Raw genomic sequence first — 26941 nt, forward strand, 5'->3', positions numbered from 1 at the left:
GGAAATCAGAGCAGTTCAGCCGGGTGGGTAGCTGTGTAGCCGCATACCCTGGGCGCTAAAAACAAAAACACTCATTTCCATTTCATAAGAAGGCTGCCTGTGCCCTCCACTGGTAGCCTGGCTCAACTGTTGATCTCAGCGCTGATCTAGAATCTGAGTGGGCATGTGCATCAGTGGCCTGAGACCAGGGGAGAAAAGCGCTGAGGACAATCAGACTGAGGTTAACTTAGGACAAAAGTCAACGCTTCAGAATTTTTGGTCACTTGATGTTTTTTTTTTCTTCTTTTTTTTTTTTGCCCAATCTAAACAACATTAACCTGAACAACATGGAAAAAAGTCTCTCTCTTTAGTAGTGTTTCAGGTAAAGTAGCTCTGTTTGTAAATCTGTCACATGGGCTGGGGTTATCATGCAAACCCTGCCCCCTTCTCAAGATGGGGGGCTGAAAGAGTATAAAACATATAGGGGTGGCCAGCCAAGCATAAGGAAGTGAAAAGCTTGCACGTTTCTTGCTCTATGTCTGCTCCTGTTTCACCGACTTCAAAAACAATAAGATGTTGTCTCGGTAAGTGAACAATGGGAAATCTCTAAATGGTGCATTATCGGTTACCTGCTGAAGAGTCAGCCATTTGGGCTTACAGAAAAGGCAAGGCAACGTTTAAATAAGAAAAAGGATTGCATTTCGGTGGGAATGAAATAGTGGCTTTTGTTAAATGTTAAATAAGATATTTTGTCAGGCCTTCAACTTATTCAGTAAAGGCTTTTACAGTAAATATTGCATGCTTTCATTTACATTATATCATATTATATCAGCTAGCTAGCATGCTTATCACAGAGTCAAAATAGCTGTTTTAACATCACTTGATTACTAAATGTTGGAAGGTTTTTTTTGTTAAAAATTACTGTGCTTTGAATTTTGAGCAGAATATGTTCACTGATGTTTCTGAGAAAACTCACATTGACTGCAGTGCAGATACCTTAGAAGGCTCAAGGAGCATCTACTCAAAGGGACTTATCAAACTTCATTGAGCTTTTTAATTTCTGTTTGGTCTATCTTTGCTGCATATGATGCCTATTCTGACTAGTGACTGCTACATAGACATGAATGTATTTTTTATGCATCATCTTGATTTTATGTATTTACAATGGATGCATTTATGTTTTCATTATTATTATCATTATGACAATAGGAATAAATTGCCTGACAAACTACATAATTTAAAAATGTACAGAAGTATTGACTGTGAAGATTATTGTTATTCACTGCAGCTTGTTGCTATCTTAAGTGATGTCAGCAAAACAAACTTATGCATGTTGTGATTTTACATTGTCAAACTTATCTGTGATTCATTTAATTTCCTTTAACTTGAATATGAAGTCAAAGAGGCATGACCATATGAAGTAAACAGTAGACAGGTGTTTATTGTGGTGCAGTAGAGCTGTAAATGTACTGTGACTATTCTTATTACATATCACATACATATTTGTGCATTGTATATGCACGCAATATAATTTAAAATTGTATATTTATATATAGGCTATTATGATATTTTTTCATACAATGAGCACATTTTCATTACCAATGTTTTATATTGGCATATTATTTAATTATTATAAATAATGATTTAAAAATTACGATAGAAGATACAATAAATAACACAACGTGTCTGTGACTTTCTGAGATTTCTCTGTTGCTTTCTTTTTTCCCCAGAAATATTTTAATATTTTCAGCAGTGGTCTTTTTGGCACCCATAGTTTCAGCTGCTCCCATTGAAGGTATGACATGCAAGGGGATTACTACAGCGGTTAGACAGGTTGGCATCATGCACTGCAGGGGAACCGCTGCTGGCGAGCATTTGCAAACATATGGAAGAGCTTTATGAGTTAATTATCTGACAGAAAAGAGTCATTTCTACAGGAGACTGTTTGGCTTTGAAAAGGAAACCTTTGAGAAGGAAAGGCCTTAAGGGAGTTGTAATGAAATGGCCTATTAACCGGAGAGGTGACAGCACCATTGTCCCAGTGAACAACGGACAGGCCAGGTCTGGGGACCAGCACAGTCCCTTTAATCTAGGACAATGACAAGCGAGTGCAGCGGTTCCAAAGCCAAGCCAATCTTCTGCTCTGAATCAAAGTCCCAATCAAACTGTCGCTCAGCCAGGAGACGCGTACACGCGTGTGAATATTTGCACAATGGCTGGATTCTTTTCTGTGACTGAATGATGGGCAGACACGCACAAATGAACAGGTGCGTTTTGGTGATACGTGATTTCTCTTTTTCAGAGAAAGAACCAGACGAAACAGAGCTGGAAGTGGAGACTGGAGAGGAGCTTTCTGAAGAGGAAGATGGTAGGGAAAGAGTTTTCCCACTCCGACAGGTCCAGTAGATGTACACAGCTGATCATGGATGGATTATGCTTGCAAGGCGATACATTTTGGTCGTTGCAGAATGCATTATTCACTGACAAACTAAGTAATCATATGATCAAAACAACTGAACGAATGACCAAAAAAGTCCAGGTACTAAAGGTAGTAACCATTATAAGAAATATTATTCTTTTTGTACATAATTAACTACATATACCATTTAAGTTGTATATTCCTTATAAAAAATAAATCAATAACAATCAAATCTATGTTTCTTAAACATAACCTTAAAATACAGTACTAACCTTGGTATTTTCTATTCAGTTAAAAACCTATGAACATGTTCTCAATGCAAATAAAGGATTATAATGTAATATTTTCATATCCTAAGAAAAGAAACATAAACCATGGCTTGAATTTGTTGGTTCCGTAGAATTGTCATGTTACTTTTTACATTGGCACAGGACACTACACAATACTCTTTAATAACAACAATTTCTTAATTGAATATCTCTCTTTCAAATATCCACATACTTAATGTGCATGCATAAATGATATTAACCAACATAAAAACGGTTACTAAGAACAGCACAATGGTCCAGTTCAAACCTTGCAAAACCTGGAAAACTGCTTTGGCCTTTAGTCTCAATAACAATAAATTCTATGCGTAAAAATTTAGGGAAAACACATTGTGAAAATGAAAAATGTATTTACAATTAATGCCAAATTGCTTTTCTGAAGAACACCGTGATAACCCTCAGGTCTCTAACTGTACAGAAATGCACTTTGTACTTAACTTTGAGTAAGAAGTTTCAGCAAATGTTTATTTTTCACCTTGGCTTTATACATCATGATGAAGACAGCGAGATTAAAGAGAGCAGAATAAAGTGGCTTCAGTTCCCCACTGTGAGTGATGGAGCAGGAGCAGTGTGGTGAGGAGTAATAGACTTAGGCTTGTTAATTCGGAAGGCTTCCAAACACGTGTGAAACATGGTCTTCATAAAGAAGGAAAGATGTGAACGGTTTTTATGAACTGCTTCAATTTCCCTTTCTTTTCAGATGAGGATGACTCGCAAATGCAGGATATGCATATGGGTGAGAAGTTAACAACTTGCCACCAGTCTGTCGAACCCTCTCAGTTACACTGCTGTACAAATCGGGACATTTACCATATGTCCAGTAATGTACCTGAAAAAAGACAAAATGTCCAAAACTGATATTCTTGCCATACTATTCATTGGAAGACTTGCTATGATCAGCTAAGCACTGCCATGGTACATGAAAATATGGAAAAAGTAACTATTCACCTCTAAGGAATTATAATGATCAAATGGTCTACTAAGGGCAACAGTCCCTATAAAATTAAATTTCATTGGTCATACTTCAAAGGAATCTTATATAAGCATTGCAATAAAAACAAGCCTAATCTTCTCCTTCTTATTTGAAACCCACAGCACTGTGGTAATCAATGGGTACACCATTGATGATAAGACATTGGATTATACTTTTGTTTACAGTTATAAAACCTGACAGAATGTATTTATGAAATTATTAATGCAATAACACTAACCTCAATCAAATGAATGCTAGAGCTGCCCCACCCTACAGATGATAAGTATGAATATTAAATTGACAGTAAGGCTGTGCATAAAAATTTAAAATACAGTAAAAAACCAGACTCAGTTAAAATAAACAAAATGTCATCTCTTGGAATTAAACATATATTTAATACTAAAAATAAATCTAAACACATGCTTCAATAATTGTTGAACTGAGGGGGGTTTTTACAGTCCGGACAAAAAAAGTATAACCATTACTTTTGTTAGCACAGACACGAGAAAGACTGTGCAAAGGGATGTTTTTCCTCCGAACAGGACGCTGCCAAAGCTAAACCATTCAGCTGAAATTTGTCTCCATGAAAAGGAGACTTAGGATATTTTTTTTCCTTTCCTGTTTTAAAGGCACTGGAGCGCAGAAAGCCACCGCGGCACCAGGAGACGCGGGTAAGATGAAACTAATCCGCTTTTAGCCAGAGGAGACCCACAAAGAGCACTATCGCGCACAGTCGTTACGGTCATCTTGAGTAGCTTTAATGCAAGGTGGTGAGAGCACTACTGGACCGTGCTGAGTCAGTGATACAGGAATTAGGAGGCAGTGCCACTGGAACCAGAACAATTTACCTGACAAACGATATTATTTATCAGCAAACACTTTATCAGACCCCCAGAAATGTGCCTTGCAGAACTAGCTTGTGTGAGCTGCAGTCTTGTTGTAAAGAAGCTAATATAAAAGTTAACTTGTCCTACAGGAGGATTTCCTTGAGGGGGGTGCATCATGAATTTTGTTATTGCCTTGTCAAATTAGCTTGTCTGGACTGAAGGAAGGGTTTTCTTCAAGGTACACCTAGTCACCATGATGCTTCATTTGAAGGCGATTCATCCAATGGTAAAGGAAAGTACTGTTTTTTAAATTTACATTGAATTAAATCTGTTTACTTCATGCAATTGAAAATAACTTGCACTGTCCATCACAGAAGTCTGCTTTTTTCTCTACAGAACGCCTGTAAACAAAGAGCCTTGGGACTGCAGTAATTAAATGGGAAATTGGTCATGAACCCAGTTTAAATTTGGTGGTTGTAGCTGGAGGTTACCCTCCACTGTTTTCCAGAATCCCATTGTCATTTCCTTTCTTTTAGGGTCCAAGGTGAATGGAGGAAGTCCCACACATACCGGCCATGACTGTGAGTTAGACTTCACTCTACAAGCCAGAAATTCTTCACAGTGTAATAAGCATTCTCTGCAGTGTGAAAGGTTAGTAATGAAAGTCTCTGTTTTCTAGCAATGTCAAGCAGTACTTCAGCCACAGGGGGAACTGAGGGTAACAGAATTAACTTTTTCTGAACTATCATTCGTTAATTTTAATGTTGCAACATCTGCTCACTGAAAATTTGCAGACACACAACACACACACACCCGAAAACCTTTAAGTCATATACCAGTAAAAACATCAATAAAGAATATTTATATGATATAATCACACAGTTCTCTCTGCTTATACATGCATCATAAAATCAATTTCACTAACATGTATTTCCATAAAAATGAGTCCAGTTAGCCCAGATGTGTTTTTGGTGTGCAGGTGGTAATGGGAGAGAGCCACATGTCCAGCCCTCCAGTTCTCATGGTAAGGCCAAAAATTTTCAGCTGCACCTTTTAGCTACAGCTCTCTAAAGGGAGCAAATAAGTTCCTTTTGGGTATGTTTATTTGCAAACTGTTTATTCAGCTGCTTCTGTGTTGCAGATCCCAGCGCTGAAGTGCCCATAGGGTCTAGTATGGAGACAGGTTTTGCAGGTAAAATACAAATGCTTCATATACTTTTGTATAAAAATGTTATAAAATTCTGAAAGTGAATTTTTGGATATTGCTGTGTAGGTCAAGGACTATATTGTGGTTTAAATAAGCATATCTGCTTCTGCAGTTAAATAATAATACTGTTTGCAGGTGCAGGGGATCATGGGAGTTCAATGTCACAGGTGCTTTCACCAGGTAATCATTCTCCAAGTCTTTTATGTAATATTACTTATGAAACTTATAGAAGAAATACTTGGAAATTTGATTAGAAAAATTCCGAAAAAAATAAAATCTAAATACAAATTCAAATACAAATATTACTTTCCAATGTGAATGCCAATATTAATTTTACAGAAATGCTGGTTCAATGTAATGTTCTCATCTTGAGGTCATATTTGGATCATTCAAACTTTATACTTGGCATTTTTGTACATTGAAACCATTTTTGTTATGATATCTATATTTTGTGTGTTGTGTATGTACTGAGTGACTGATAATAATGCATATAAATTTATGAACTAAAAGTTAATTAACTGTATAGAGACATGCATACACATACATACATGCAAACACATATACATTCTAGCTCAAAATACACATAGGCGTGGATTCAGTCATTTTTCATTTACCGTGAATTACAAATAAAAATGAAAATGTTTGTCATATTTTTAAACAAATTACTGTGTTTTGAATGGTGTATTATATATACACAATAGACCTACTAATTGGTTATATGCCGGTAGGTGATCTATAGCCTAGCTAACATTAATTTAAAAATGCAGTGTTTGCAAGGTGGCGACAATAGCCTGGTTAAAAAGTAGTTTAAAACGTAGTTAACACCATTGATACTTTAAGGAAATCAATAAATCTGCTGTCATGAAATCCATTTGGCTCCTCATCATTACTTTTTCGAACCATGTGCATTGAAAATTCTGATATAATAGCAATATCAACATTGCATGAGGAAATAAAGTTATAATGACTTACTTAAATGGCCACGAATGGTCAAATTGACTGCCATGCATCTTACCTGTATGCTTGATTCATTAATTTTAATCACTGCATGTAACATTGTTGCGAAAAAACTCCAATAGTACCCTGCTGCAGCCCTGTAAAACAAGCCCCTGGCTTGGGCCTACCTTGTCATGTAGCTGTCTGAGTCATGAATCGGGTTGAATACCAAAAACTGGTAGAACTATGGCACCAGGTCCCATATGAATGGTACCTAGCAACTTTTTTTTTGATTTTGGTGCTTCATTTTCTTCACTAACACTACATACTCGCTAAGTGTCGCTAACTGTTGACTAAGTTAGTGACAGCAGGTACCAATAACAAGCTAACCAACGTTATGTTCAGTCAAATGACCGAAACAGAAACTGTATAAAGTGTGGCTGTGTTTTATCTAAAAGCATTCATACAATTGGACTAGGCTTTGCAAAAAAAACATGTTCTTTAGAGTTGTCTGCCATTTTGCCTGTATATTCAAGAATCCTGCAATTGGCTACTTTGATCAGACTGCATTGATCAGATGTTGTTACTGGCAGAAGATGCTTTGGGGCTTTATTGTGTGGACGTGTGAAGCTGTATTTGAATTCAGTGTGTTTACATGGGGACAGAAGATACAGAAGTAAATGTTTTTAAGGCCTGAGAGTCATTCTGTTTATTTCGGTAGGTAACCCTACACTGCCAAATTCTTGGTGCTGTGTAGGTAAAAGCCAAAACTTGGTGGATGGCATAACTGCCATCCCAATATGTGTAGTATATGAATATAGCTAAGCTCGTTGCAAGGTCTTGATTTTGAAATCCATATATTTTAGGTGCTGTAGATGCCCCCTCGGAAACCATCTATCATGGTATAGTCCTTACATTCAATATGCATACAGACATGCATATTTTAATTGATATGAATTTGCCTGTAACAAGAAATAGCATTTTCATGACGTCAGAATTTTATAATGTTTTGGGTGTTCTTTTTGGGTAATTCTGATTTGATTTGAATTAAAGACTCAGGAACTCAAATGGGAAGCTCATCTGGTATCAACTCAGAAGTGCCTCCACAGTCATATCAGACAGGTATCAGACCCAAGCCGACACAAACCTTAATTTTGAACAAAAAAATTGAGCACATACATTTATGTAGTACACTTCTTCAAGTTCAGCTGCAACCAAACTTTTAATGCAGTTTAAGAGTTGTTAAAGCCAAACACTTGCTTTGTAATATAAAGTTAATTATAAGGTGCATTTACACTGAAACCAATAACTAAGTTCATGTTAGTACAAAATTCATAGGAATATTAAAAAAAAAAATTCTGAACTTCCATAGGAAAAAACAGAAACGTGTTAAACAAAAATGCGTACGCACAAGAATTATTTTGCAAAACCTCCATATATGAATCTGCTAAGATTTTCAAAGTTATTTAATGAATCTGTATGCTTTCCCTGTTTTCCAAGCGTCAGATCATCACCAAAGTACCTCTCTAATGGACACAGTGGGTAAGCTGATTGGCCATGGGTAATCTTTTCTTGTTAAACCCACCATCTTTTACATGAATTATATAAAAAGTAAATATTCTTATGCAAGATGACTTATATTTCACCCTGTTATACTGTGTAACTATATATTTACTTAAGTAATTCAAGTGAAGCTTCTTGCTAAAGATTTAAAATATGCTCAAGGATTAACAAACTTCTACTGATCTTCCGCCTACATTCAACACAGAAATGCAACTACATTCAAAAGAAAATGACCTGGAATAATCCCAATTACCTATATAAACAGTTAAAATGGTAAAATATTAATCCCAAAAATGTTTTTTCTTCAATCTAGTTGATCCAGGTGTGTCTGACCCTGGTTCTCAGATTGCAGCCCCAGGTATGATCTGCACCTATTAATTGCCTGCCTAATCAGCTTCAATACCTGCTGATCATCGGTAAAATGATACGTCCCCTATTCCCATTTCTTCAGAATCAGCTGGCTACGAGGCAACCGATGCGGAATTTAATGGTAAGGAAATAGGAATACAAGCTTTTAACTTCTTAAATATTTACAGAGTAGTGAAGTTTTCACATTTGCGATGGCGGTGTGTGTCCTGTCATGTTGTGTGTGTCCCTTAGGAAACGGGCAGAAGCTTCTGGTGAACGGAGCGCATGAAGGTCCCCTGGGTGAGAAAGACCGAGCACTTTAGTGCTCACCATGACAGGACAGAATGTAGCATTGAATAACTCAACTGAACAATGTCTTGACAGGCTAGGGTTGTGAACTGCTCAAGACCTGACCTGTGTTAAAACAGTAAAATTGTGCAAGACCTGAAAAACACTTGGCCCTTGTATCTATTCCATAGGCACAGATCACATTGCTGATGGTGCAGCCCAAACTCACTTAGCAGGTAGAGTACAATGCCCATAACCACAGTCCCCAAGGGGTCCATGGTAATTTAAACCCTATATCTATGCGTAGTTTATATTTATCAAAATTTATATTGCTGGTATCCTTCCTCACTAATTTCACATTTTCGGCTATCAACGGGATCTCTATTTTCTATTGGCACACAGTTGGGCCATAGCCAACCTGTATTCATGTGAGAACATGACCCACTTACCCGGAGTGCTATCTATCCATGCCTCAACTGGGCCAATGTTTGTGGTGCTCAAAGATACCGGGGGGCTTTGGTTGAGACTTTGCGTGGATATGCACCGTTGGCGTACTTCAGTAGAAAGTAGTCTGTGATGTGTGTATGTTCATGAGTAACTGTAGGAGGAGACATTGCTATTGAGTTTTTCAAATTCAAATTTTTGAAGCTTAGAGTGCCAGAAACATTGGTCCTGTTTAGGCCCACTATATCAGGGTGAACTGCAGATGATATCAAGAAAACTCAGCGAAACTATCTGGATGGATAGATTGCACTCTGGGTAAGTGAAAATATAACTTTATTTTATTTTGGTAAACTGCCCCTTCAACCTCATTCAACAAGTTTAGTCACAAGGATCTCAGACTACCTCACCTAAAATGTGAGATTGTCGAAAGTCAAATCTGCCACAAGATGCCGTGTCTCATTAGCCTTTTGTGCCTTTTGTCAGCATTTGGAAGGGTATGAATAAACATAAGGAAGCCTCACTTGAACTTGAAACTGTGAAGCCTTGACACTCACCAATCTCTTAATATTTCATTGCACCCTGATTAAAATATGCATTAATGATACAGACTCAATACATTTCAGGTCCAGTGGACCCCTCTAGCATTGATCCTCATGCAGACTTATTGGGTAAGTCAATCTGAACTTGCAGTAAATGACATTACTGCTCAAGAATTTGTATTATTTAATCCACAATACAGTACATTTATTGCATATAGCCCAGCTCTGGTTTGTTCTCTCCAGGCCTGGCAGACCTTTTTCTTCATGATATCCACACAGCTGTGTCAGGTATTCTCAACCATTCTCATATTTTGTGTGACAAATCAATTTGACTCACAAGGGAAAAAATCACTTTGCAATATTTTCATCCATCTGAGTGTAAGAGATGTGATCCAGTGCCATTGTCATCATTGCTGGCCCAGCCCTTCATTCAGCTGTGATGAGGCTCAGAACCAGATATATTATTTCTCTGAATTAATTTACTTTAATTTCCTTCGCTTTAAAGGTAATTACATTGATGTAAGTGGAGAATCTGCACTTTAACCGCATGTGAATCATTTGATTACAAATCTAAAATTCTGGAGTACAGAGCCAAATCAAGAAAAAATACGTCTTTGTCACACGGGATTGGATTTTAAAAGATCCATTTCCTTATTCTTCCTTGTGCCTCCTCTTGTGGTTTCATTTTTATTGTTTTTTTTAAACTCACTTAAAGATGTAAGATTTCTCAAATTAAAATTATTCACTGTTCATGGTACGAGTAAAAACACATTCATGAATGATTTTGCTACATTACTATGACTAAATTGTTTGTTGCAGATTTTATAACTTTCTTGTGGCAGTAATGACATACTGTACCTTATATGCTGTATGTAATTTACTCATTGTTCATTCATTCAACCTAAGCATATTTACTACAGTGACAGAATTTGTTTGTGCATCAAATATATTTTAACACCATCCTGTCTACAGATGTAATTTAAGATAAAATAAGTAATGTTATGAAATATAATCAATGTCATTAGATCACACAGGATCCAGTTCACAGATAGCTTCAACAGGTGAGTCTTTCTATTTGCCACATATAAAATGTTCTTTGTAAATGAAAAAAAAAAAACTATGGTTCTATCTAAGTCAAAACGTACAAATTATATATAACATTTTAACATAGTCATTGAATCTCTATACAATATGCCTCATATTGAAGTCATTATATACATCTAAATATGAAAAGTAAAAGAAGAAAAAAAAACGGAAATCTTTATTGGGGGTAATTTTATGCTGACAAACTAATTGAATAAACAAGATAGTATTTTTGTTAAATAAAATATACTATGTTAGTTTCCCCCGGTCATTTCTTCAAGGAAAACTAGCTTAAATCAGATTTACGTGTCTCACTGGTCTTTACTGTAATTTCAGATCTTGGGCTGGATCCAGGACAGTCCTCCAGTAGCGGGTTCCATCCGGACACCGCAGGTACTGCTGGCCCAGTGCTGTCCGACAGGCCCAATAAATCTGCCTCTCTCGCACGTGTCCTCTCTCTCTCTCAGGCTTTGCTCGCTCCACCACGCCTTGGAGAGCGTCTCTCAGACTTTCTGTGATTGTAAATTTACAGCCGCTTCCTGCCCCGAAACATTATCGGAGCCGTGCGTTTCCTGTCACCCGTGCGCTTAGTGTATCATTTTTATCCTCCTGTGCTAATTAATGGGAGCAAATGGATGTTTATTCCCAGGCTCACGGCGGCTTTCTCTGCGCTCTGTTTTTATAGCGGATCTGTCTGGGAGTAGCACTTACACAGAAGGCGGAGGTCAGTGGTTCCCTCTAAGACTCATTATAATCAGCAGTGCCGTGCAGTGAACACTAAAGAACTCACATGACCCTGAACACCACATGATCCCAACCCTGAGAGAGGCCCTGGCCTTAGCAGGCCTGAACCATTGCACTGGCCTTTGTGTCTGATATTCACCCATGTTCTTCTCCATGAGATATTTTGAGTATTTAGAGACTTCTACCAAAGCCAGGGTTGACTATGCAAAATGGAGGGGAGCTCTGGAAAGTCAAAATTCCCTAGACCTTTTGAGTTTAAAATAGTAAACAAAAAGCAATCAATTAATTAAAGATAATAGTACTGAAGTGCGATTTAGCAGTCCACTAGTCTTTCTAAGGCAAAACATTATTTTCACAAAAGAGAACTTTGAGCAAGGCTGACATCATCTGTTGTTGTATTTCAGAGATAACACAAAAAGTAAACTTGGGAATACATTCACGGAAAAAGATCCTTCATTCTTTTTATTTTTTAAAATTTTTGCCTGTTTTACTTTCTCAGCCTCAAATCTTGTTAACACAGTACAGAGTGACACACAGACAGATTTTACAGGTAGACAAAATACATATAATGGCCTCTAAATTCATTGGCACTTATAATACTCATAATAATAACTAAAAAGGCATAAAATAAACAACACAGGTAATTGGCTATATTGTATGCTCAAAATGAGAAAATTGTTTTTTTCATTCTAATACAACTGTACAGAGAAAAAGACAAATAATTCTATTATCAAAAAGGTAAGTCAAGATTATTAGCACCCTTGTTATCAGTACCTTATTCAGGCTCCTTTTGCAAGGATAACACTACAGAATCATCTTTAGAGTTCAATGAGATTGGTGAACATATCCTTGCTGAACTTCATTTGGAACTACAGTATATTCTGTAGTCACATGAGACCAAAATGTAATTTTTTGGCCGGGGGCACCAGTGGTGGGTCCGGCAGTGGAAGAAACATGCGTATGTTCAGATGGAATATGGTGGTTGATTCTTGCTGTCATGAGGTTGTCTTGCATCTATGGATTCTGTGGCTCTCGTTAAGTTCAATGGAATCGCAAACTCCAGCAAGGATTATTACAATGAAGAGCCTAGTATCCCCCCTGGAAGCTAAAGCATGGCCAAAAATGACCATTCTGCAAGACAACGATGCCACAAGCCTCAACATTTACCAACAATGTTTAACTGACCACAAAATTGCTATTGTGCAATTTGGCCATCTGAGTCTCGAGACTTGTTCTATTCAAAAAAAGGTGGTTTGAATTGAAGAGAGCAGTCAAGAATCACAGACTGAAAGATATGAGGGAGTCTGGAAGCTTATGCATGGAGGAATGGTTAGAAATCCCCCAATATGTTCACCAATGTCATAAAACACTTTAGAAGATGACTCAATAATTTTAGTCTTGGAAAGGGAGGGTGCACATATTACTGAAAACAATGTTGACACCTATATTTTGAGAAATAAAATAATTACTTAATTAAAAAAAAAAACTTTCTCACCAATTGTATTAGTTTGAGAGAATATAATATAGCTCAGTACCTGTGTCAGTTACTTCAGACAGCTTTTTTGCCCATCTTTATCAATAATTCTAAATAATTCTAAAGGGTACTATATACTTCAGTTTTTGCTTTGCATCATCATTACTGCTCTACAGTGGCATCCAACCTTAAAATGAATTTCTCTGATTCTGGTTTCTGTTTGTAGTTCCAGCTGACCCCTCAGGATTTGACCACCCATCACTAGACTCAACAAGTCTGTGCTGTGTACTCCACTTGCTCCTTACTGAACATCTAAACATTTTTTTTACATTTATCATATCATTTCATAAGACCGTTGGTCTGTATCATTTTGTGTAATAGGATTGCTGCCCTGCATAAAGTCAATGAATATGTTTCACACTATATCACCAGTGATGGCTGGTGCAGGTGACATACCTGCTCATCCAGGCACTACTTTCAGCTGCTTCTCTTGTCTCTGCATTGCCAGGTGGTGGTGCCATCAGCACCTTTAGTGATCACTCACTTGCCCCAGGTGACACAGGTGAGGAATCTGTGAGATAAGGCCACAAGTGCAAACTATAGATGAGTTTCACTCTTTTCATACAGTAGGTTGCATTTCAGTACAATCTACCCAAAGGCCAAAATGGTCAGTGAAGACGTGTCCCACATTATGCTTGAGGAGATGTACAAGACAACATGATTAACATGTTCATAAACATGTTTGTTTCCTGTATATGTACCATAGGTTTTGGGACTCATGATGTTCATACCAGCTTACTATCAGACACAACAAGTAAGTGAACAGAGCCTGAACCTAATTTGTTCACACTGTTTTTTAATAAAACAAATAACTACAGGTGATGTGGATATATGTAGGATAGTACAGAAATGGTCTTTTTGGTCTTGACCCCAGTTTCTCAGGCATTTGTTGAATTATTTGCTCCTTAAGAGCACAAACCCTTAAAGGACAATAACAGTTGATTTGTTGTTGTTTATTAAGAGTGGCCCATTGGTTGCTGGTGTTCTATCTTATCCTGTAATTGTTCATGATGCGAATGGCATAGGACACCTTCATTTACAGTTGTTTTGTTTTCAGATGAAGCCGTACTCTCGGACATGATGTCACATTTAGACCATTCCCACATAGACTATCCGGGTAAGTTGATATCGAACCCAAACATCGCCTTACTTAAATAGAAATTAAAGATGCAAAAGGGGAATTACTGGATCAAAGCAATATTTAACAATCTATGTCAATGTGACTGAAAGCACTAACCAATAACTCCCTAGAGCAGCATCCAGTAAAAAAATATGAAAATAATTTCAGATCAAAAGTAAAAAATATCACTGTACATGTGTTTCAGGCGCTGTTGATGTACCCAGTACTGACTCTGCCGCTACTAATGGTAAGCATGGGGTTTTCTCTCAATGAGCTCTATTTTCCTATGTGAGCTCTATTTTGCATGGCACATGGGGTGTGACTGCTGAATGTTGATATTTTTGTGACCAGCTAAAAGTGTGCGGTGTTGGTGGAAAACAGGCTGGATTAGGCTGAGTATGTTATTGCAGCCGGATTCAACAATAGCCAATCAAATCACATGTTTTCATTTCCTTTAAGAGCTGTGTGTTCTGTGCCATGGCATACTGCCAATTTCCATGGTCTAGCACAGATGACGAGGATTTACTCATCAGAATCTTGTGGAGTTCTTGTGCAGGACGTGTAGTGTAGAGCAATCACTTTTTCCATAAACTGAATTTGAACCATTCTCATAAATAATGTAACTTAACTACAGTCACATTTTTGCCAATTAAATCAGGGGATGATTAGGCGGCAAGTTTGAGAGAGCCAGGTTGGGAATTTAGCCAGGACACCAGGGAACCCCCTACTCTTTGCGACAAGTGTCATGGGGTCTTTAATGACCATAGTGAGTCAGGACCTCGATTTAACGTCTCATCCAAAAGACAAATAGCATACAATTCATGAACACCATTGAGTGGCTTTTGAATAGGATGTGATCATGTGCAAATTGCTCAGGAAAACCTTGAAATGAGCAATTCGCTATATGGTGGGTTGCAACTTGCACCGTAGACCTGGTCTGAGCAGGCTCGTGGCACCGGCATGAATCACAGACTACGCTGACATCAAAACTGCAATGATCTGCACCAAAATTGGATTGCACTACTCATTCTTGCCTTACACACCCCTGATAGTGGCTCTTCTCCTGCTTCAGCGAACAGCTAGTCACAAAATGATCTAATGGCTCAGGTGCATGAAAATTCATAATGAAAATACCATTTCGCCAGTGCGATAGCATGCAACATGCCATGTGCCAGACAGAGTGTAGAATTTCAATGTTTTGGCAGAATCACCTTGTTAAACAGGACATGTGTAGCCTCTTTTTGCAAACATTTAATGATTGTGTTTTCTCTGATCCAAGTGTTTTAGGAGGTTTCTTTCCATTTCCACCTACAAGTAATAAATAGACTAATAATTGCTGAAAATAATTTCTGAAATCAAATTAAATTATCTTTCACTCATATCTCAGAGAGATGGGGGGATGATATCAGAATGACTGCAGATAATGGTTGTTGGGGCCTCCTGGCTCATCCTATTATAGCCACTGTTTTAATATGCTTATGGTATTGAATCTGGAATGTGCCAGTGCCTGTTGCACAACAGGCACTAGCATCACTCAGGCAAGAGAGGGTCAACTAGGACAACAGCATCCTGTCATGCACCAGTAACCCCCCACTGTTCAATTGGGTGTCTTCCTCTAACTCATGTCAGTGCAAGAAGAACTCGTGAACTGCAAGGAAAAAGTAGTGGTGTGAAAAGAAGTGGTGGTTGACATCACATGCTTCTCTGCACTCTCCCAAATTGATGGTGGAGGGTGCAGGAAAGCACACTGGTAAATAAGATTGGAGGAATGTGGGTGAGGGAGACAGTGAATGAGGGAGACATTATGGGCCCATTCAAGGTAAGGGAGTGGTCTAGAATTGGGGAGATGTTGTGGGGTGTACTGAATCTCAGTCCTACCAAGGTTAATGTACACTGCATGGCTAAAAGTATGTGGACACCTGACATCCAACATCTCAACCAAAATTATGGGCATTAACATGGAGTTAGCCCACACTTTGCTGTTACAGTATCCTCCACTCTTCTGGAAAGGCTTTATACTAGATGTTGGAGCATTGCTGCAGGGATTTGCTTCCATTCTGCCAGAAGAGTATTAGTGAGGTCAGGCAGTGATTGAGCGATTAGGCCTAGCTCACAGTTGGCTTTCTAATTGATCCCAAAGGTGTTGGATGGGGTTGACATCAGGGCTCTGTGCAGACCAGTCAAGTACTTCCACATTGTTCTCTAAAAAACCATTTATATATGGACCTCGCTTTGTGCCCGGGGGCATCGTCATGCTCAAACAGGAAAGGGCCTTCCCCAAACTATGAAAAAAAAAAAAAACATGAAATGAAATTACAGTGCCATATTCAGGAGTGCCACAAGGAATTTTGGGCCCCCTGAAAAGACCTCACATTATAGCATTGAAGCAAGCATAGGTAGCAAACTAACTATCAGCCCACAGATTCCACCCATTTCACCAGGCACTGCTCAGAACAAGCAGTCGATTGCAAAAGATTACCCAATCAGTGGGCAGGTTTTGCCCTGCTGGTTTTGATTGACAGGAAGTCTTACCATTTGTTACCAATTGTCATTTTGAAATGAGAAAGAGCATACAGAAATAAAAACGCCATTCGAAAATAAGTTATTGGGAAAAGTGTCATTATGAAATTACAAAAACCTTTCAGAAATACAGAATGTTATTATGAAATAAAATATGATAACTATTTAAATGTATTAATTTAATTATTTATCAGTTTATTTATTCATTTATATAATTCCAAAAGTGTACATTTGCCCTTGATGGTGTGATCTTCTTTGTTTCAGGAAACGGAAATGGTCGCCAAAGACCAGTAACAGCGATACACCAAACAGGTATTCTCGCTCTATTTTACTTTACACAAATAAATCACTATATTTGTGTAGATGACATTGTGCATTTATTTGTTTATTCTTATGTCAACAGGCAATTAAATTTCACGTAATTTACAAATATACATTTAAAGACATAAGAAACATGTAGATTGGTTATGGAATAGAATGGAAAACGGAATGTTAAAAACTTGTACGTATGCACCAAGAAAAGGAAATCTAACCTCAGATACTAGTCAGAATTCAAGTAATTCTACAATGAAGAAAGCATTGTTTCCATTACATCAGTCAACTATTTTCCAGTTTAATTATACTGTATATAAAACCCATATCTCATTCTAAGCATTTACAGCTGGCAAGTTAATTAAAAAATAAAAAATATAATACTGCTGATTCTCTTACCATGGAAACATTATGTGCAATATCTACAGAGCAATATTAGCATCTGCATTGTTATTTTTCTACCTGACTAGGTTCATTAGATCAGCAAGTTATCACAAGCCCACGGTAATTTTGTAATCTGGAACTGTGGGTTTATGATTGAATTCTCCCAACATATACATGGTATTCAGTCTATTCTTTCTGTGTGTGTGTATTAAACTTTGTGTATGGAACACAATACATAATCTTATCAGCACTTTCCACCAGGTAACAAATAGCATGGGAGATCATCTTGGCTCTCAACACTTGACTGTTTAAATACAGAAAACAACAATGAGAAAGGATTTTCATTGGCATGAACTATATCAAACAAGGAAAAAATATATTATGGTTCCAAAATGCCATGTGTATCTCTCAACTTTCTTTTCCTTTAGTTGACCATCATGGCATTGATTCACAGCTCGATTCCACAGGTGTGTTCAGTAAACATTATCATTCTTTTAATATTGTTATAATTGTAAGAATGGAATGACTGAACTTGTACTTCACCATGTCATTAAAGATATAATACATGGCCAAAAGTATGTGTACACCTGACATCCAACATCTCACACAAAATTATGGGCATTAATATGAAGTTGGTCCACTCTTTGCTGCTGCAACAACCTCCACTCTTACTAGATGTTGGAGCATTGCTGCAGGTATTTGCTTCCATTCAGCCGGAAGAGCATTAGTGAGATTGGGCACTGATTGGACAATTAGGCCTGGCTCGCAGTTAGCTTTCCAATTGATCCAATTGATAGGTGTTGGATGGGGTTGAGGTCAGGGCTCTGTGCAGGCCACTCAAGTTCTTCCGCATCATTATCAACAAAACCATTTCTATATGGACCTCGCTGTGTGCCTGGGAGTATTGTCATGCTGAAACAGGAAGGGCCTACCCTAAATTGTTGGGGAAGCACAGAATTGTCTGAAATGTGATTGTATGCTGTAGCATTAAGATTTTCCTTCACTGGAACTAAGGGGCCAGGCCCAAACCATGAAAAACAGCCCCAGACCTTTGGTCATATAGAGTAAGTCATGGTGAATTAATACATTGGGCTGTTCAATGAAATTTGCTTCATATGGATACTTGCATGAATTATTTGTTGTGCAAAGCAATACAGAATATAGGCATGCAAGTCTGGCATGTCTTCACTGTTGGATGCATATGTATGAAAGAGATCTGACTTGTCAGTTGTAACAGGTGGTGTAGAAGGTCACACCATAATCCCTCAAACAGATGTAATGGGTAAGTTGACCTTTTTTCCAGGTCATATATCATATGAAGGATGAGTGGTACACACATGCATCTTAGATTTTCTACATGAAAATTCCATTAATCTAATATATGTATATTGACAGGTCTCTTTGTCATTTTTCTACGTTTTTAGACAAATGCCTTTTTTCAATTCCCGTGCTATTCCCATGGAATGTTTTCTTATTTCAGGACAAGGGAGCTCGCATGAATCAGTGCCCCACACAGACATTACAGGTATCAGCTCTTATTTTTCTAGCTTTTTTACACACCTTTGGTCAGTTATGCAAAAACATCACCTTATAGTTCCTACATGAAATTACAAGCAACAGAAATGCATACACATATAATGATATGCCATTTGGTCCAATAGCCATATTATTTATCACAAATAATGTATAAATTGTTTAGCATTCTTTGTTGTTTTTCCATTATGACAATGTAATCATTACTCTCCCACAAAATATATCTCTTTTAAACAAAGAGAAGCTTGTGCTGGAGCCATGTAGGTAGAAACCTTCCACTAAAGCTGATCTTTTACAGAATTTTGTTGAAAACTGACAAAAAAAGAGGTATCAAAAATGTTTGACTACAATTTCAGACCAAAAAGACAAGGAGTGACAATGGTCCATAACACTACACTATCAATTTTTAAAAAAATCACATCATAATTGACTACATATAGCCTAAGTAACCTTGATGAGAATGGTGTTCAATGGTGATGGGATTTTCCATTCTTCTCAATTTTCAGCCAGTATAACGTTTTCTCTATATTACAAAAGCTTTACACAGGTATACTATGATAGCCATTGAGGGCACTTTGGTAGTTCATAATCTGAGTGTCATTGTATGAACAGATCTGGGAGTGGAACCTGTGACCAGCTCCCACGTACAGGCAGACATCACAGGTAAGAAATAAACTCCTCGGTGCTGCAGGTTTCAAAAAACAATACTGTATCTGACATTTTTACAAAAATGACAAATACATTTGGGCATTCATCATGTAACCCCTCCTCGTTCTGCATATTTGACTAGATTATTTCAGTCCACAACCTTACTTTCAAGCCATCTTTTTCACCAGTTCAGTTCTTTAGCACCCCATAATTATCACCACCAAATATCTTCTATGGCTTACTAAGTTCAATAAATGGTACTTTTCAACTGTTCACAAATTCACAATTTACTATTTAGTCATTAGGCAGACGCTTTCATCCAAAGTGACATACTATATACAGTATACACATGTATGTCTATATCTATATAAGTATGTACAAAAATATGAGCATATACACACATATATAATAGACAGCTAAAGATATAAACCATGGCATGTTGGTGTTTTAGCTCCAGGGGACATGCTCAGCACCAGTGTACTGGATACTGCAGGTAAGGATCTGGGGTTTTAGGAATGTCCTCACCAATTTTATTCAGCCCTTATAATGTTCATCCACTGTGTTGTCAGTACTGGATTTAAACCTAACTGACAGCAAGCAAAGATCTGTAATGTATCTGATTATACATTCCCTTCATTAGTTTCATAATGTTTTCCCATTGCCATCGGCAGACTTAACCATGTAGCGTAGCACCATAGGTCAGGAATATTTCCCACTCTGGGGAAATGAGTGATTTTGCTGATGTCTCCAGGTTTCATGCGGTAATATGTGGCTCATCTCCTTACACAGGGCTTGGAGGGGAGGCCTTGGCCACTGGGTATACAAACAGCACAGGTCAGTGCATTCCTCAAGTATATATATATACACAGTTATATTCTACTATAGTCCTGTGGCATGGGAGGAAACGTTGATTTAATTCTGGTGCATACACATTACTGAAACACCCTAACTCTTGAGGTGAGTCCAAAATAATCCCCTAACGTGAAGTTTAGCCCTCCTTATTTTTGGGTAATTATATCTAGTTGTGATTTATGAGCTAGTCACAAAAATTGTTCTCCAAAAAAAAAAAAAGTATAAAATAGTGATAGTAATAGTTTTGCTCAAACTGATAGTCCATCGGTGCAGTGGTGAATGTGGAATAAATGTTTATTTCTGGATTTCAGAATTGTTCCCTGGGGCTGGGCTCGAGGCAGGCTCAACGGGTAAGTTCAGCCAGCTCACAGCTTTTTCACAGTGGTATTAAATAGGGTTTCTACATAATCATGAACAACACAATCCGTATTTGCGTGCTGTTTTGAATTCCTGGTAATGGATGTCAGACTGAACATATGTAATTGATTCCTCTCACCTCTCGTAGTCAGATGTACAGCTTGGCATGTGTGCTTGACACTCTCTCAGCGCATATCATGTGCAACATGGCATCGCTCATCCGAATGCCTGTTTTTCTGCGCTTCAGATTCAGCCAACCTGCAAGGTGAACACATTGAGACGGCAGTTCCAGGTGGGTTCGCCTGCATTTAGTGTCTGACTGACTGACCAATCACAGTCACAGAATTGGTGCTCACGCCGCCAGGGGGTTTAAGCAGCCTCAGTGACTGTGTTAATGTGGTGCTTCAGTTACAGGAGACGCACTCAACACCATGTCTCAGACAGACGGCGTGGGTATGGGTAAGAGCTCGTGCACTCATTAGACCCACACCGTTAAAGTGGGTCTCCAATGCGACTCAATAAAAGACACGTATTTCAATAAGGAACCTTGTTTCTAACCTAACATTAATTTTTTTCTGAACTATAGTTACAGCTGATCCACAAGGAGTTAATGATGGTTTAAGTAAGTTTGGTCATTGCCATTATTTTTATATCACTCCATTTCCAAAAGAAGCAACACATTCTAACAGAGAATACACCACACACACAAATCTGTTAACTGAGAATGCAATATACTAGGAGGCAATAATTATGCAGTAAACTCATTTGTAGCTTTATATTCACAAATAAATATTGAAAATTGGAACAGGTGGTTGGGATGCTAAGTGCAGAAATATCTTTTCCCAGGGTATCCAGACATGGATTTGGTTGACCCTATTTGAAATTATTCTGTTTGCAGAATAACTCAACCCCCAAGTTGTGGCAATCCTCATATTTAAACATCAAAAGCATTCATAAAATAGCAGCAGCTCCAGACACAATTTTGAATGGACACTGCATATGTTGATTTGGTCCTGATGCAGTATACATCAGTAGCACATAAACAGAATCTGAATCACTGACCAGAACAGAGCATGACACTGGATGAATTTGAATTGATTGATTGAATTGTTAGCACATCTTGGGAATGGCTATGTAATTCTGCATAATTCATGCCTCTCATAATGTGGCAGTGTGTGTGTGTGTGTGTGTGTGTGTGGCAAATAAATCCACTGCCATAAAAAGCTCTTCCTATGATATAGTTTCATGCAGTTTGTTCATGCCTTGTCTTTGTCTCAGTAGGTCAGACAGGAATCACACCACAGGCCCAACCTGCTGGTAAGTTTAATGGGAGTTCACCCTCTTTTCCGCGCACACAAAATGGCTCCAGGTGGGGGTGGCCTGCGGACGGACGAGCTCGCCTGAGCGGATACTCAAGTGCCCTTCTCTTTTTTCTGTTTTGCTTGCTCGTTTCAGCTTCCGCAGCTGAACAGTACATCACCTCTGGTCAGGGTCCTGAAGGTGGGTATCTCAGATAGCCGTTACCTTTCTTACACTTGTCCTTCTTCCTAAGACACCCCCACACTACTGCTGAAAATATGTGTGCCTATAAAATGATATACCAGTATCATAGATATGTACTGGACCCATATCTGCCGAAGACATTCCAACATGCGTATTACAATAAAACACAGTACTGTCCTTGCACTCGAGCAGTGTTTCTTAAACTATGGGTCGGGACCCAAAATGGGTCATGGGAGTGTGTGAGCTGGGTTCCGGAACAAGTCTGTAGTCCACTAAGTTATGCCAGTATGTGAAAGGTACAACATTTCTAATTTGGGTCCCATTATTCATATTTAGCAGCCAGTGCACTAGAGGGACTGATCCCTATGTGTACACTGACGAAGAACCATTGACAAAAACATTCGCCTTCTTTTGCTAATAACTTTTGCACTTTTAGTTGATCATTTATGATTATAACCATTTGAAGACAGTCGCTTGATGAGCACAATGGCTGTGTTTTGAAGCTTTCTTTATTTGTTACTTTAAACTGAGAACACGTCCTGGCTCATTTTAATTTTGCTCATGAGATTTCATGCACTAACACAATCTTGGACAATTAACTAAGGTGTATTTGCTTCAGTGATGAATATGTACACTATACATGACTTCATGTTCTGCAGGTCTTGTGAGAAGATGATCTGTCTTCCATTTTACTTGGAAAGATTCTGAGTGTTCATTCTCAGTGATTATTTCATGAAGCTTTTTGTTTTGAAAAAATCTTGACAGTGCCAGTGCTAATTGTAGCTGGGAGCCTGATTGGCAAGTAGTGGCTGGTTGCAGATGATTGGAAGGATGTACAAGTTAGACCCTTCCCAAATGTATGTAAGATGTTACAGCAGTGGGTGTGTGTGTGTATGTTTGCATTTGGGCATTCCAAATTGAGGAATACAGGAAAAATGGGGGGGGGGGGGGGGGGGGGGGGCGAATGAGGGAACTGCAAATGGTGCCAAAAGTAACCCCACATTAAAATACAGGATGTATAAATTACCTTCACACTCTATGGTATAGTGAATGGTGAAGACCGATGATGGTGATGACAGGCCAGCCACTTAGGGCAGGCAGAGTAACATCTGACTGTTCAAGGTAACAGTATCATGTTTGACGGCTTATCTTATGCAATTATGCAATTACTCAATACTTTTAAAAATATTTTCTTTTACCACATTTGGTTTAGTGACAACAAAACTAAAGTTGTCAACATACAGTGCAGTAGCATATCTATTATTCAAAATAAATGTCAAGCCATACTGGGATTTATTTGAATCTGGGCTTCGCCATTTCTGTGGGCTTCAACATTTCTCTATGACCCCCCTCAAGGTGCAGAAAATGTGGAACTGGAGGATTCCTGCTGATTTCCACATCAAGCCTCGAGTGAGGATCCTACGCTACAGGTTCCAGTGTATGAACCAGCCTACCTGGAAGAGCAGCGAACCAGCCCACTAGCGATAGTCTCATTTGTTTTATGTTGTATTTTGACTATTTAAACAAAGATAACACTGTAAGTTTACTTTTACTATGTCTGTTAATAAACACCTGGCAAATCTTATTTGATGTCAAGTGAGGGGAGAAGAAAGAAATTTTTAAAAACCCACCAGGTTTCAGGGTGTGGCTTTAAACTGAACATTGTTACCCCGTCAAAAAATTAAGATGTACAAAAGCACAAAATTATTGAAACTTTTTAAGCTTCTATTTTTGCAATATGTGCAAGTACTGTATTTCTTTATTTAGATATATTTGAGCAATACTCATCACCATTGTAACAAATTGTACATTGCCTAATGTATGTCATTTGAAAATAATCTTTACATTAAAGTTACAGTCTATTTTGAACATCAAATTACATGTGTTCCTTCTGTTCTATAGAAAGGAGGCATAAATTTAATTATTTTATTGAGTAGAACCCTTAAGTCATATAATTTCATGATCTCAAGAACAAACAACTATTAACTCAACTGACTAACTAACTGAACCATCAGTCTGAGTAATGCTACTTGAGGCTACATTAAAATACAAATATGGCATACATAGCACACCACTTAAACCAAATTACTTAATTAAATTTGCCAACCCTCGATCCACATAATAAAAAAACCAGAAACATCATGAAATTCCGCCATTTATTGACCAATAAACAGCAATATACGTACACTTCCCCCATATGAAACAAGCCCCAAAGTTCATTTGAACAACCAAGAGATTCTCTCATCTTCTCTCATATAGCTTATTGGAGGAAAAGACCATAATATGAAAGTATTGCAGAATCACATATCACTCTGCAACTTTTGTTTAGACAGATCTTTCTTATAAAATTGAGACCGGGTAAATGGAGGGTAGAGGAAATGCGAAAATGCATTTTGATGAAAATATGGAATTAAATTTTGCGCAGTTAACTGACTGCTATGGAGACTAATTTGCTCTGTAAATGCCGAATGAACTGCTGAAAACAATATGCTAAGGAACATCATGAAGGAGAAATTAACAAAGAAGCAGGAGTAACATGCTTTCTATAACACACCAACACTGAACCAGCCCGGCAGAAATTAAATGCCCCCTTGACCATTTCACTGAAAACCTAAATTTTAGTAATCCAAACAGTAAAGACACATTTTCTCAACCAGGTGCATAATTATTTGTAGTGGATATTCACACCACTCAAATACAATGAAATGTATGAATATCAAGAATACTTCTGATAAAAGGTTCTACAAAAAATAAAGAATTAACATGCTTTAATATAGCAAAAAAACAAGTAGACTATGAATCTTTGCAGCATTCCTTGTATATAAAAAAGAAAAAACATTTCATCCTTTCAAATGACTACTTCCAGTGTCAACTGTGTGACAGCCAAGTGTATTACTGTATTTGCAATGTCTGGCATTGCATATATATTCACTAAGGTCCAATTAATACTGTAGAGGCAACCGATGATTCCTAACAATCATCATGCTCTTTTAAAATATAAATACAAATAATGTGCATATTTTAAAACTACTAATTTCCTGTAGTTTGTCTCACTATTGGCCATCCTCCACAGAAACATTCCATGTGTCCCTAATCAAACATGGTATAAAAACAAACAAAAAGTCATTTCAGTAATATACAGCAATGAGAGGGTAAAACAAACACAGGCTATATTTGCAGCTATCGCATGAAATGCAGAAATCTTGTGGCTTTCAAGTGTCTTTTGTGCACTCAGGAGGATATTTTCAGCACATTATTTTCTTTTTCAACTTCTAAAATTTCTGGGAAGTTGGCATACACTCAAAATATTTAACAAAAATCTGGAGGGCAAAAACATTTAAAATTTAAATTTAAATAACAAACATGTTTTAAAAAAAACAAAAAATACATTTTTTAAAGGCATACTATGCAGGATTTCCACTATCATAAATCATAAATATCATAAAACAATGCTCAGTCATGATGATGCACAATGATGCACTGGCAATCTGTGTCAGTCCTTGCTTGTCTGCCTGTATTTGTTACACTAAAAAATGTTCAGGACGTTTCTGGGTGACATTTTTTTGTGTGGGCTATATATGAAAAGCATGTGACTAACAGAAGAAGAAGAAGAGGAAATGTGTATAGATTGGCTACATTGAGTGGTGCGTTTTCAGCTGGGATAGTGCTGGAGAGATAGGGTCACCTTGGTGGCTAACCTAATGCTATCCCAATGGCTGTTCAGTGTTTGGGTTAGGGACCTGAAGTAATTAGCTAACTAAATTAAGTTGTGTTTGCTAACATTAGCTAGCTGGCCATGATGGCCCAAGAATGTTCTGTAGGGTCCAATATTTTACAAAGTAACAACTCAATACAGGAGAATAAGATTCCAATCCACTAATCTCGGCTAGGTAATGAGGGCAGTCCAACGAGTCAGAAAACCTACCACCTATATATAGGTATTTTTTCCAGATGTGACTGCAGTTTGAACTACTACAGAGCAATATCCTTGGTTGAAGAGACATTTTTCACTAAATTCATTCAGCGATTTAGGTGAATGTGCAGTCATGTGCCTTTGTTGCCACAGGGGTTGGCTGGCTACTTCGCCAGTCTGCTGAAGGGAGAAGCCAGCCTCCCATCAAACTACGTGGTGGGAGAGGCAAACGATTTGATGTGCATGTGAATATGTGTGCTTATCTTACAGACTGAAACCTGTCGGTGCTGTGCTAGCAGTGGCCAGCTTAGATCTGTTCCATTACCACTAACCTAAAGTCAGCTAGCATGTAACTTTGCTTTTGAAAGAAACATGATACCAACAGTGCAATACAAAGTCATATAGCTACCGATATAGCAAGACAGAGCAAAATACACTACATCACCAAAAGTGTGTGTACACCAGACATCTAACATCACATCAAAAATTATAACTATAACAACCTGTACTCTTCAGGGAAGGCTTTATACAAGATGATAGAGCATTGTTGCAGGGATTTGCTTCCATTCAGCCAGAAGAGAATTGGTGA

General features: G+C 37.9%; 1 protein-coding gene across 18 annotated transcripts; it reads left to right on the forward strand.

Annotated features, from left to right (window-relative positions):
- Window positions 1-403: 403 nt before the first annotated feature.
- On the forward strand, window positions 404-24308 carry LOC118232865 (mediator of RNA polymerase II transcription subunit 1-like). 18 transcript variants are annotated; one of them, XM_035428046.1, is made up of 43 exons: window positions 404-563; window positions 1710-1774; window positions 2282-2347; window positions 3425-3460; window positions 4327-4368; window positions 4763-4816; window positions 5061-5105; window positions 5204-5242; window positions 5504-5548; window positions 5666-5716; window positions 5867-5911; window positions 7534-7569; window positions 7721-7789; window positions 8168-8209; window positions 8544-8588; window positions 8682-8720; window positions 8831-8878; window positions 9058-9102; window positions 9934-9978; window positions 10093-10137; window positions 10875-10910; window positions 11269-11325; window positions 11618-11656; window positions 12176-12226; window positions 13377-13424; window positions 13659-13712; window positions 13917-13964; window positions 14268-14327; window positions 14536-14577; window positions 17115-17162; window positions 17975-18013; window positions 18775-18828; window positions 19027-19071; window positions 19692-19742; window positions 20179-20220; window positions 20517-20561; window positions 20891-20929; window positions 21184-21228; window positions 21345-21395; window positions 21523-21558; window positions 22215-22253; window positions 22378-22436; window positions 23796-24308. In XM_035428046.1, the coding sequence occupies exons 1-43, from the start codon at window positions 553-555 to the stop codon at window positions 23919-23921; spliced, it is 2067 nt and encodes a 688-aa protein (XP_035283937.1). In that variant the 5' UTR covers window positions 404-552; the 3' UTR covers window positions 23922-24308. The 18 variants fall into 18 exon arrangements, with proteins under 18 accessions (XP_035283937.1, XP_035283953.1, XP_035283938.1 ...); XM_035428062.1 differs by having other exon boundaries at window positions 22392-22436; XM_035428047.1 differs by having other exon boundaries at window positions 22218-22253.
- Window positions 24309-26941: the final 2633 nt, after the last annotated feature.

The sequence above is a fragment of the Anguilla anguilla genome, chromosome 8 (genome assembly GCF_013347855.1).
Source record: "Anguilla anguilla isolate fAngAng1 chromosome 8, fAngAng1.pri, whole genome shotgun sequence".
Taxonomy (NCBI): domain Eukaryota; kingdom Metazoa; phylum Chordata; class Actinopteri; order Anguilliformes; family Anguillidae; genus Anguilla; species Anguilla anguilla.

Bases quoted from the DNA above. Each gene is read 5' to 3' on its own strand.
- LOC118232865 (XM_035428046.1), top strand. The intron at 7,570-7,720 runs GTATAGTCCTTA...TTTGAATTAAAG, and splicing joins CTCGGAAACCATCTATCATG to ACTCAGGAACTCAAATGGGA. The intron at 18,014-18,774 runs GTGTGTTCAGTA...CTGACTTGTCAG, and splicing joins TTCACAGCTCGATTCCACAG to TTGTAACAGGTGGTGTAGAA.